The sequence below is a fragment of the Callospermophilus lateralis genome, chromosome 4 (assembly GCF_048772815.1).
Source record: "Callospermophilus lateralis isolate mCalLat2 chromosome 4, mCalLat2.hap1, whole genome shotgun sequence".
Lineage (NCBI taxonomy): Eukaryota > Metazoa > Chordata > Mammalia > Rodentia > Sciuridae > Callospermophilus > Callospermophilus lateralis.
This window is the reverse complement of record NC_135308.1, coordinates 63680928-63693932: the sequence shown is the minus strand read 5'-3', so window position 1 is coordinate 63693932 and position 13005 is coordinate 63680928. Positions and strand designations below refer to the sequence as shown.

Sequence of the window (13005 nt, the reverse complement as noted above, 5' to 3'; positions counted from 1 at the left end):
AAAGAAGAGTGACTCTGACTGAAGCCCTCAAATCTCAGGAGGTAATGACAATCTGATTGGTTTGTCTATCTCTTGTCAACCAAGATTTATATACCTCACAGTCTTTCTTTAAAGAAACAAGGACATATTCACATAGAAGTCACTAGAAGTCAAAGTCTCTATCCACCCAAGTCATCCATTGGTGTGCTGGACTGGTTCCAGGACCCTCTCGGATACCAAAATCTGTGGATAATCAAGTCCCTTAAAATGGCATTGTATTTGCACATAACTTACATAATCTCCCATGTACTTTAAATCATCTCTAGATGATTTATAATACTTAATACAATGTAAATGCTATCATACTGTATTTTTTAGGGATTAGTACAAGAAAAAAAGTCTGTTTGTGTTTAGTATAGAAGCAATCTTTTTCCTTTTATTTTCCATCCATGGTTGGTTAAATCCACAGATGTGAAACCTGTGGACACAGAGGGCCAACTGTATACCTTTTCCCACCAGTCCCTCTGCAGTCAAAAGAAGCCTCTCAAAGCAGCAGTAATCAGCCTGCATACTGACAAGGTGCTGTCCATGCAGTGGAGGGATTACTCAGGTCACCTTGACAAAGAAAAGCAGAGGGACCATGCTAAGAAAGAAAGGAAGAAAGAAAGAACGAACGAACGAACGAGTGAACTTAGACAAGTAACTTGCAGAACAAGGATATTAAAGAAGTTAGCAGGCAGAGCATGTTGCAGTCAAGTTCCTTTCTGGCATGAAGAGCAGGATTGGTCTGGCTCCCATGTGCTCTTAGATGCCCTAAGGCAGGGGCTAAAGAAATGGAAGAAACTCTTCCTTAGGATGCCTCTTCTCTCACTACTGCCTCTCTTGATGAGAGTTCTAACTATGTGAAAAAGGAATAGGACATTATCCTCAGCTGCAGGGCATTCTCCTTTCAAAAAGAGGCTTATTTACAAAGGCAGAGTGAATAGAAGGGAGGATCAGTATAATTCTTCAGTTCAGCTCAGGTGGTGGATATGACATTACTTTATTGAAGTACAACATCAGACTGAAAGGCTGCTTCCCTCCCCAAATTGAATGCAACCACGTCTTGGGCCCTCAAGGGACAGGCAATGTTCCAATGACCATCCAGCAAGCCCACCTGTCCCAACAATCAAACTGTGCCACCCACTGCTTTTCTCCCACTTATAGGAAGGATTGTCATTACCTTTCCAGACAGAGGAGCTACAGCTGGCCTCTTCCTTTGTGCGTAGCCAGAAAGTCGATAACAGTAGTGTGGTTTACAGTAGAATTTACCTGTAGACAGCAAGAAGCAGGGGAAAAGTGAGTAAGCAAAACTCTGTAGTTCTGAACTTGACTCGCTGGTCTTGGCACACTCCTGTCCATCTCCTTCAGCCACAGGATGTTGTCACCACCATCCCACCCTTTCAACAGGCCCAGCTTTCTTGCTCAAGGAAGCCAATCCCTCCCTTTAAACTTTGATTCCAGCCCTCCTCTCCCCTGTGCCTGAAGTGGGTGGGACCTTCTCTTTGGGTATGTGAAGGTCATTGAGCCATTACCCAATCAGTGCCCACAGCAAAGATGTGAGGCTTGCATGGCAGGGCCAGCTAACAAAGTGGCAGTGTATAAAGAACAAAGATGTGGTCACATGAAAGCTGGGAGTAGCATTTCTGGGGAAAGCTAGGATGAATGCAAGTGCTGGGTGGAGGCGTAAAGGCTGCAGGAGCTGGGGCAGCACTGGCATTCACTCTGACAGGTCCACTTTTGCCCCTTCCCTCTCCTACAACCATAGGTCTTACCTCCTTCATCACCCACTATCCAGTGCAATATTGTTTTTGTGAGTTTTGGTCACCAATAAATAGTGTATTAGTACTTGGTTCATATGCAACTTATTTGGTTTTTTAAAAAATATCCTTCTGTACGAAATACCTTTCCCATCTCCATGTAATTCTGATAGACTCTATCAATCATGTGGCCTGACATTACCCACTATAGAAGTAGAAATATAATCAGGTTGGTCAACCAGAATACTACCTCCCACCATCCTCCTCAGGATATAAGCCCCAGGAATTGGCAGGGTAACTAGGGCCATAATTGGCAAATAGGTGAAGAACAGGTAGCCCTTCTCTGGTGCTATTATCTGGAAGGAAGACATAAATTTAGAGCTTATATTTGAATCTGACTTGGTTTTCTATTACTTGTAACCAAGAGTCTTGTTTATTATAGTATGAGAAAACCATAGCCAATTATTGTTATTTTAATTTCTGTCTTCTATTTTTTCTTATGTTAATTTTGTTTTAAAATTATTATTTTTTTGCATTAAAGTAGAAATCTAGATCTTAAAATACAACTCAATGGAACTCGACTGAATCTTCATGGAACCCGACTGAATCTTCATGGAACCCTTCTCTGGTATTTTCAATTAATAAAGAAGTTTAAGTTCCAGAAATGAATCTCAAAAACCAAAACAAAAGGCAATTTTCAAGAAAACTCCAGGAAACTCTTTTCTCTAGGAAGATAGTACTTTATGTGAAAAGTATGAGCTCTGAAATCAGATCTCAGCTCAAATACTGTATCAAACACTCAATGGTTGTATATATTTAGCCTGTTTCAACTACCTCTTCATATGTGAAATAAACATTACACTCATCTCATAATAATCTTAATAATCTGATATAAAGACATCAGATTATTAAGATATCAGATGTTATGAGTTTCAGGTGCTCAATTAATATATCTTCTTAAACCCTTTTCCAAATCTTAATAGCACTTTTTGCTTTTTAGATTAATAAGAGTAATTCTTATCTAACATTTACCATGTGTCAGACACTATTTTAACTGCTTTACATTTATTGAGTCATTTAATCCTCAACCCAATGAAGTAGGTATCATTATTATCCACCTTTTCCCAGCTAAGGCACAGAAATGCTGAGCAATCTGCCCAAAGTGTTCCACTTTGAAGCTGGCTCCAGAGCCTGTACTTTTAACCACTATGCTATGATGTCTGTCTCAATTAGTAAAGACAACCAGGCTAATGTTATAAATCAGCTACAAATTAAGGTTTTTACAGATAACCTAAATTAAGCAATCCTGATAAATAGGTAAGGGCCTAGAAAAGGGAATAAGGTAAACTGGGTCATTTATCCATTTGCTCAACAACTTATTGAGTGTCCTTAAGTAAGAAGTAAAATCTAAATACTGAAGAACCTCCAGACAAGTTCTCTGGATGGGGCAGATTGTGTGTGAATGAAAATGAGGAGACACCAAATGGGGTATGACAGAACTTGAGTGGCTAGAGGTCTGGGAAGGCATTTGAGGAGGGGACATGTGGAAATGGCAAGGCCAAGAAGCCACCCAGAAAAGACTGGCGGGGGACGGGGGGGCGTTATTCCAGAGAAGACAAGGCAAAGGCCCAAGACAGTAATGGTTTTATTACGTTTACAGAATGGGAAAAAGACCACTATGTTTCCCAACGAACTGGGGTCAGGTAACAGCTGAAGGATAGGGTACACATGCTAAGCTCTCTCACCCTGGAAAAGACTGCACATTCTATTTGTACTACAGTGGGTAATAAAGTAAGAAAAGGATTGGTAAGATCTGACTAACACCTTTTGAAGATCCCTTGGGTTGCTCTACGGAAGCAGACTAAAGGGGCAATTGTGGAGGCAGGGAAAGCAGTGGTCCAGGCAGAAGAAGTAGTGGCTGGCCTAGAGACTTCATAAGACCCCTTGGGAGACTGTTTTCTCTCCTTAAGATGATATGGAACAACTCAAGATACTATCTAATTTAGAGTCTTAACAAATAAGACTTGACAGCAAATAAAAACGAGCTAGCATTTGGTAAGGGAGAGAGTAGTTTGGTTTGGGACAGACTGTTTCCTTTAAAGAGTTGAAGGGCAGATTCAACAGCAACAAGGGCAAATCACAGACATCTCTTTTAAGTACATGAATCTTGATTCATCAGTTTGGAGTTAATGAAGGGCCTGCTCTGGAATGGATCTCAGAGGTCATTTAGTACAAACCAATTCGTATTAGCTGCATAAAATTGGATAAGCAACTTATAATGTCTCTGAACTTGCTTTCCAACTGGCAAATTACAACTAAAAAACAGCTACCTCACAAGGTTGTTGTGAGAATGAAATGATGTGCTATGTGTTAAAGGACCTGGCACAATTCTTTTCTCCAGAGTTATAATTTCTCTTATCTCAGTTAGATTCTTCATTTAATAACCTGTGTATAGAACAGGCTAAAACTTCAGTATGCCCCTAAAATTTAATTCCATTTTCTAGTCTGCCTGTCCCCTGACAGAAGAGAAGAAATCCTTTGAAGGGGCTAATTTGATGAAAATTCTATCTGGGTTAAGATTTGGTAAGCTGGTGTAGACTCACTGTCCTCTCTTCTGGCTGTCTAGAATAATGTCTTGGCAGGCTAGCTTCATCCTGTGCTAGCTAATGGCCACTGGATCAGGGCACTTGTTCTCTTGCCTGAAAAGTCATCTCCCCCCTCTGCTAGCCAATTCTCATTTCTCACATGCATTTCTGAAGGTTGGTTAAGTCATTCCAAACTGCTGTTGAACATGATTGATTTCTTCCTGCACTGAACTTAAGTTATACTATTCACTATGTGACCTGGCCCATAACTACACCCTTTTTACAACTGTAAACTTTGCTTCCTATGTCTTATCTCATCAGTCCCCTCAGAATGTGCTACTATTTAGATCTTGAATGTTCTTTCAAAGGCCCATGTTGTTAGGGGCTTGGTTCCCAGAGTAATGCTATTGGCAGGTAATGGAACCTTTAAAGAAGTGGAGCCTCGTGGGAGGTTGTTAGATCATTGGTGGGGGTGTCCCCAAGAAGGGATTGTGGACCCCCAGTTCCTTCTCTTAATGTGTTATGTTGTCACAGGGTCAATTGGTCATGAACTGGAACCTTCAAAACTGTGAGCCAAAATAAATTTTTTTAAATAAATTGACTATATCAGGAATTTTGTTAAAGCAATGGAAAACTGACTAAAACAGAATTTAAGCTACTAGAGGCACATTTAGATTTTATCTGTATCCTCAAGAGAGTGCAGGAAAGATGAGCACATATCCACAGCCAAAATAATCTATGGACCAACTGGCTGGACCCTGAGGGATCTCCCAAGGTAAAAAATAACTAAAACAACCTAACTAAGGACAGTTACAAGATGTTGAGTGGGCTCCATCTGCCAACCATCATCTTTGGAATCAAAGGTATTACCCAGAGCAGGGGTATGGGAAAAGCAGAACAGAAATAATGAAATTTATTTTCCTTGCCTGAGTAACTATCTTAATTCTTCCCTAATTGGATAGAGCTCTTTACTTTTTTTTTTTTTAGTTGTTGATAGACCTTTAATAAAGGTCTGTGTTGCTGAGAATCGAACCCAGTGCCTCACACATGCCAGGCAAGTAGGCTATCGCTAAGCCCCAGCCCCAGCACCCCCAGCCCTTTTTATATTTTATTTTGTGATAGGGTCTCACTAAGTTGCTTAGGGCTTCACTAAGTTGCTGAGGCAGCCTCTGAATTTGTAATCCTCCTGTCTCAGCCTCCTGAGCTGATGGGATTATAGGCATGTGTCACTTCATCCATCTTGAATAATGCTAATGCTTTTTTTTTTTTTTTAATTTTGTTTGGACAGTGCTCTTTACTAACACAGTTAAGAGTAGAAGGTGGGCTGGGGATGTGGCTCAAGCTGTAGCGTGTTTGCCTTGCATGCGTGCGGCCCGGGTTCGATCCTCAGCACCACATACAAACAAAGATATTGTGTCCACCAAATACTAAAAAAAATTAAATAAATAAATATTAAAATTCTCTCTCTCTCACCCTCTCTCACCCTCTCTTAAAAAAAAAAAAAAAAAAAAAAAAAGAGTAGAAGGTGCCATGATTATAAAAAGAGAGTTAACCTTTCTTCTCCCCTGCCCCAACTTTTTTTTTTTTTGGTGGTGCTGGGGATTGAACCCAGGGCCTTTCATATGTTAGGCAAGCTACATCCCCAGCTCAACAGTTAGCCTTTCTTAATTCAGTACTCTGGAATCCTTTCTTGCTCCTTCTGGCAGAGTGGCCTGTTTATTCGTTATTAGAAAAACCTAGGTAACTGGAGTGACCGTCCTAATTGAATTGGCCCTTCTGTATAACATTACCTTGCAATATTTTCAATCAATAAATCACCTATCATGTAATAGATTTAATGCCAACCCATGAATTCCAGTAATCTAGGTCTCTTTGGTAATTTTCTTTTGGGGTACCGGGGATTGAATTCAGACCACTGAGCCATATCCCCAGTCCTATTTTGCTTAGCACCTCACTTTTGCTGAGGCTCTTTGAATTCACAATCCTCCTGCCTTAGCCTCCTAAGCTGCTGGGATTATAAGCATGTGCCACTGTGCCAGGCTCTTTGGTAATTTTGAACCACTAAAACTATCTCCCACAAAGTTCCTTCCGTTCCTATAGGATTGGATGCAGGGCTTGCCACTGCCTCATTTACCTATTTCTATTAACCTTCAGGATCTTCAGATTACAGGTGGCCAGCCACTTCTATACCTTCCACTGGCCAAGGTCTTTCCATTGTAAAAACAGTCAACGCTACAGTAAATCCCTGGGCAATGAGCTGTCCATTCCTCAAACACGAGGCAAGAAGATGATGATGCCAGAGGGAGACAGCAACATCAGGCATATTTCAGTCAGCTCCCAGGGGCAGAAGCTTAAGAATCAAGGGGCCTGGGATCTATTTTTATTTGATGTCATCAACTATAGGCAAGAAGCATAAATTCTACATATCTGTAACCCCACTACCAGAAAGACAACAAGGCTTATCCATATTGTGTCCTTTTTAAAAAAAACCAAAACTTTATTTATTTACTTATTTGTTTTTATGTGGTGCTGAGGACTGAACCCAGGGTCTCACACCTGTGAGGCAAATGCTCTACCACTTAGCTACAGTCCCAGCCCCATATTGTGTCCTTTTACCTCAAGATCCCACCATGAGGTAAAAAAGCAAGGGAGTGTAAACTCAGAGAACTGATTTAGGTAAATGCATGCCATTCTCATTACCATAATTACTGGGTAACACTATGATACATCCTGGTGACTTCAGAAAAATATTTATAAGAAAGAGTTTCAGAGAAAAAAGGAAATAATGGAGGGGGAGAGGTGAGAAGGGTTAGTAGAGCTACAACAAAAGCACACAGAAGAATGTAGCAACAAAGGACCTAAGGTTCCCAGCTCAAATAGACAAAAAAAGTGCCTAAGCTCAGTTTCTAGGTATAGGCTAAGGTGCAGACTGACTCACCATCCTCAATGTCATAGGCATAGGCTGAGAGGCGCAGGGTGGTGGCACAGTAGTCGCATTTAAAGCAGCTCCGGTGGAAGAACTTGCCCTCAGCACTCAGTCTCTCCATCACATAGACCCGCTTCTGGCAGAAATAGCACGTGTCGCTGCCCCCCAAATTCTGTGGGAACTCCTTCTTCATGGAGCCCTGGGAGAGGGGAGAAGGAGTTAGGGCAAGGCCTCTCAGTCTTCCCTCCTGGAGCTGTACAACCCCTCTCTAGGTGAAGCTGACTCTTACCAGGTGTTTTTATTTGGAGATAGACTACAAGTGCTAAAGGGCCACATTTGCTCTGCTTTTGTCTCTCCAGAAGAACAGCAGCACTCTTGCAGTAGTTATAACACACAAGCCCTTCCCTGGAGCCCTCAGTACAAAGTGAAGCCTGAATTAGTGTTAATCAACAACCAAAATTTGCTTCTGATAAAGGATCCAAGTTTACATTTTCCTAATCAAACCAAATCATTCTGACAGAATTCTTTTTAGAGGGAAGCATTGGTATAAACATATTCAGTGTTCACTAGAGTGTTCTATGAGTGATTACTTTTAGAGGTACAAATGCTTTTCCACACAACATTCTAAACATTCAATTATCAAAATTCAGACAACCTTGAAAAATTATTACATGCCAACACAAGCGGCCAAACAATTTACTAAGCTCCTTGGAACAAAGCAGGTTTGTTCCCCATAGCAGTGTGAAGGCTAGCACCAGTGCCCTTGAGATATCTCTTACCAGCTCCTTCTTGTCTAGAAGGGTTTTGGGCTGCTCTTTCCTTTGAAGCTGATTGGCTATCTGCTCAGCCAATGAGCTCACTCCGCCCGTGTACATCTTTATATACTTCTATTGGTTGGAGATTATAGAATGACCAGAATGAAAGGAAATGAGAAGGAAAAAAATTAAGAAGACAAGAAAAAACTATTTTAAGGTGTAAAACGATTACACGGTGCAGGAGCAAACCATGCCAACACAGTGCCCACAAGCAGAGAAATGGTGGTGAGTAAAACACTGTGTCAGCGTCTACTTGTGTGGGGTGGTGGTGGTCAGGATAGAAAGGAGCAGCATTTGTGGGAGATGATCTTTCCACAGGGAGAACTTGGTCTTCCATGTCTTATTCTTGGAATATATACTTTCAGGCAGATAGGAAGTAAAAGGCAGAATGGATGAAAACACAGAAGACAGTAAGAAGGGCACGTACCCTGGTGAATCAAATTACACACAAAGAATTCAAGAGGAATAACTCCACACAAGCAATGGATGTCCACATTGACCTCCATTTCAGACTTCCTCATTTAGAAGGAAGTCAAGCTCATTCTTGCAAATGATAATCCACTGGGGTCATTGACTGATGCCAAGAGTTCTGGTATTATTGGTGATAATCTTTATCTTCCTTGTTAGCACTTGACTCATATAGCAACTATTACATGCAGCAGACATTCCTGAGCTCTGTTGGAAAAAGTCTTCTCTGCCCATTTTCCCTGTTGATATTTAATGGGGCTTGAGAACAGCATAAGAAAGCCCTTATGATCTATCCAGGCACTAATGCCAAAGCCTTTTAGGCTGGGTGGGGCATCTTAACCACACAGTGCAGCCATGTAAACAAGTTTCTTAATCCTGAGAAGTCAAAATGTATTTCTAGTCCAGAAGGGATTATTTTTAGAATTTGAAAAGGTAGAAGAAAAAGAAAATCCAACCAATTCAATCCTCTTCCTGGCAATATTCAAGAAATAAAAAGAGAAATGTCTGCATGATAAGCCATCCTGCTCACACCATGGCTGATACCCAGGGCAGTCCAGCTTTGGAGCCTGTCCCTGGGAATGCAAAGTCTTGCTGGCAATCTTTTAGGGACTCCATATCCAGGTCACTTTCCATGTGCTATGTGCTTCTCTTTTCATGAATTATGTGGAACAAGGGGGATCCCTGACAAATTCAGGAGGCTGTGAATCTAATTCTGACTCAGAAACACAGTAGATGCAGTTATTTTGGAGAAGTAAATAACCCCCTTAGGAAGTGGTTTGAATAGACAAACATAAAAAGGCATGTGTAAGAGTTCTGGTATTACTGGTGATAACCTTTATCTGCCCTTGCCCAACCCAGGATATGCCATGGCTGGGCAGGGGCAAAGAGAAGTACTCTGGGGATGGGGAGGGAGCTAACTCATATAAATCTGGGAATAACAGAAGCACAAATGAGAAAACAATTCTTGGTTGTGTAGCTCAAAGCTTAGCTGGAACTGAGAAATCATATTACTCAATTGAAAAATAAGGAGATTTCCAAGGATTATAGCCATTTGTCTATTAACTTCACAGCTATAACCATTAGTAGTTGAGAAAAAACAAGTGGTTCTTAGATCTAAACCTTCCTTAGATTAGGGACATTGGATACACTTAGGCCTAGAATAGGCAGACACCAGGCAAAGTGGAGCAGATCATTTAGTAGCTGACTAAACAGAAAATTGAGGGATCAGAAAATTGCATTTTTTTTTTCATTCTGTCGCAAACAAGTGAATGTAGACCAGATGTCAAACATGCGGCCAGGACACTGTACAACCCCTGTGCCCCCACTGCACAGCCAAGACCCTTCTCTGATGGCCAGAAACCATCATCCTCAGTAGTTACAGCCTGGGGCTGCTCATGTGTAAAGGCATTTGTCACATTCAATTCTCAGCAATGTGGTGTAACACTAAGCACCCCCCACCTCCCAGAGGTGAAAACTTAAGTTGTTTGCTTTTGGCAAGAAAAGCAGATGGTTTCCTTCTCCCTGTTCTTAAAAAATAGTCAAAGCATAGCAATCACTAGATTAAAGTACTGCACACCACACACATGCATGTGATTCTGCACATATGTACCGCAGAATCTGGTACTAGCTCAAGAAAAGGAAGCACAAACAGAATGGGCAAAAAGACGCTCCAGTCTCCCTACAAACTCCTCTATGGCTAGATCAGTGCTACTGTGGGAAATAGCAGCATTCATTACTCACGTGATTACAGGTTAAGAGGCATTCAGAATAATGCAGATTCACTATTCTGCTTAAGTGATTTCATTACAACATGTAATACATGATTACAAAGGCATATGAAATTTAAAAAACCAATGGCTAAAAAAATCATTATTGAATATAGTTAAAATACAATCAAAGTAGGCTTACTTTGACAGACTTTGGCAGTGTTAAATACAATTCAGTGAAAGCCAGCAGCCTCTTTAATTTATGTGTCTGCTGTAACCCTCACACATACAGACACCATTAGCTTCTTACAGGAGAGAGGCCAAGGTTAAGACCTCTGGACAGAAGGCATGTGTGAAAGTGAAGTGAGCAGAGGCTGCAGAGGAAACATGGTTTTGCCAATTCTCAGACCATGCTACCTGTCGAAGGGAGTCGGAGGAGGGAGAGGCAGGGCGGTTGGAGGAGCGGAGACTAAGAGAAAGCTCCCACTGGTCAACAAAAAATCGACGAGAAGGTTCAGGCTCTGTCTATAAAATACAAGATGGAGGGGGAAAAATCAAAGGAAAATGTTAAATTAAAAGTCATACTCAATCAAGAAATTTTGACAGTTTTAGACCCTTCTACTCTAGACTTCTATCTAATACATATGATAAAGAAATATTTTTAGCTCCCAGAAGCACAAGTGGCTCCCTAATCAAGGCTCCCATTTTGTTTTTTACTTATCTTCCAATGCTTATAGTGAAGCTTGCTCTGAACATAAACAGTGCATTTTTGATTGTGTGTGTGTGTGTGTGTGTGTGTGTGTGTGTGTGTGTATGGTGCTGGGAATTGAACCCAGGGTCTTGGGCATGCAAGGCAGGTACTCTACAAACTGAGCTGTATTCCTAGCCCAAATTTGAATCCTAGTTGAAAAAGATATACCATAGAGATACGTCGTTCTTCACAGGTAAACCAGCTATGAAAGCCTTGTCTTTTCTGGCTTGGTATTCTTACTCCACCCATCCTCTAAGTGGGCAATTCTGCCAGCTGAGTGATAGGATAGGCGTCGGCAGGTACCGCAAACACATACCTTGTCCCCTGTGGAGAGCCCTTTCCCTGGCCCAAGCCATGCTTTCTCCTGGGTAAGGAAGAATTCTGCCACCACCCCGTTATTCAATTAGCCTTCTAATTAGCAAGCAAGAGAGACAGTAAATATAGAGCTAAGCTTGCTTTTTCTGTATCAAGGGCAGGAATAGTGCTTATCCTCTTTCTAGTGCTTGGAGAAGCTCTGTTTGCCAACGAGGCCAGCCAAACCTCAAGCAATGAATAGGAGACAAGACTCAAAGCTCCCACATCTTCTGCAGACTGCACACAACACATACAGCAAAAATGAGCCAGTGTTTTCTTCAGCAATTGGCCCAGAGAGTGAGATAGGTGAAAGCGTTAGCAAGTAATAACTGCTTAGTTTCCTACCAGGTTCAAGGTGAAATATTTATAGGCTTGGAGGAACAGAGGTACTGCTATTACGGTAATGAGAAGCTCTCTGCTCCTCCAGATCCACTGCACCCCCTACTTCAGCCAATACACACTCACAACATTTTTGGGGTAACAACATGGAATGGCAGTTATCTGGTGCCTAACTAGCCTATACTCTGCTCCAGATGCTCAGTTAGGTCCCTGGTCCTAAGCTCAGCATTCAAGGTAGAGTCAGCTACAAAAGCCCTCAGGGAGTTGGGCATGGACTTTAGAGCCCTGCACTGAGGAATCCAGATACTAGCTCCTTGGGGAAAAAAGGAAGAAAAATCCCCAAACATTTATTGTCTTCTGTGCTCTTCCCCTTGGTAACCCTAGACTTCAGAAGTGTTGCTCCTGGCCAATTTCTTCTTTTACTCAACATACTTCCCTTTCTTCTTCTTTTAGGTGTTAGTAAAAATCATCAGAACCTCATTAAAACAGACATTCTCCAAAATGTAGGGTACTGTCCTGCTCAAGGAAAATGACTACTTTTCTTTTTGAGAGATGTACAGTACAGCCTGGGATGAAGGCTGGGTTCTCACAGTGCCTGTGGGAGAAGACAGCCCTAATAACCTGCATGATAAGCCATGAGGAAAATAAAATAAGGCCTAGCCATGCTGAGAAGGTGCAACAGACAGCCCCTTCACCTTGATCCCTAACCCAGGACTCCCATCTTGACAGCATACAGCTGCCTGACGGCAATCTGGTGAGAGGCATAGTTAGAGAGTGCTATGGTTAGTTTCTTAACAGATCTGAGAAATAACCTGATTTACTACTTAGCCATAACTGCATTTTTCAGAAAGGACAGGCAGAAGAGGAGGTAAAAATAATATAAAGGGCTTATGTGAGATTAGCAACTATAGATAACCTACTCTAGCTGCAAAGTTATCCCCATCTGGGGATCTTTTTTAAAGGAGGGGGATAACAACAATAACCAAAAGTCTCATATAATAAGCAGGCCTCTTCAACTGGTCATCTATGTTACTGAATAAATTATGATGGTCAGTTGCAATCAGTGATTCCTCCCTTAGTTTTTTAAAAAAGACCAGTGGAAGCTTTTCATTATGCATATCCATATTGCCATCACCTTCTTTCCACTTATCCTTTTTACTCTTGGTAAATCCTCAGACTGGCAAACAGCATTGCTCTTAATATTTCTACTTCAAGATCTGTAACTGTCAAAAGTTACCTGCTTACTTACATAGACCTTTCTCCTGAGAAGCTATCCCTGGCAG

General features: G+C 41.5%; 1 protein-coding gene across 16 annotated transcripts in view; it reads right to left on the bottom strand.

Moving 5' to 3' along the window:
• Positions 1-13005, bottom strand: part of Mical3 (microtubule associated monooxygenase, calponin and LIM domain containing 3) — a 210628-nt gene that overhangs the window by 77290 nt on the left and 120333 nt on the right. For 12 of the 16 annotated variants that reach the window (XM_076853912.1, XM_076853916.1, XM_076853914.1 and 9 more), the window contains 4 exons: positions 10696-10803; positions 8069-8176; positions 7302-7488; positions 1202-1290 (listed from right to left, as the gene is read on the bottom strand). In XM_076853912.1, coding sequence (XP_076710027.1) covers positions 1202-1290; positions 7302-7488; positions 8069-8176; positions 10696-10803 — 492 coding nt within the window. The remainder of the gene's footprint in view (positions 1-1201; positions 1291-7301; positions 7489-8068; positions 8177-10695; positions 10804-13005) is intronic. The other 4 variants (XM_076853923.1, XM_076853925.1, XM_076853926.1 and 1 more) reach the window with 2 other exon arrangements.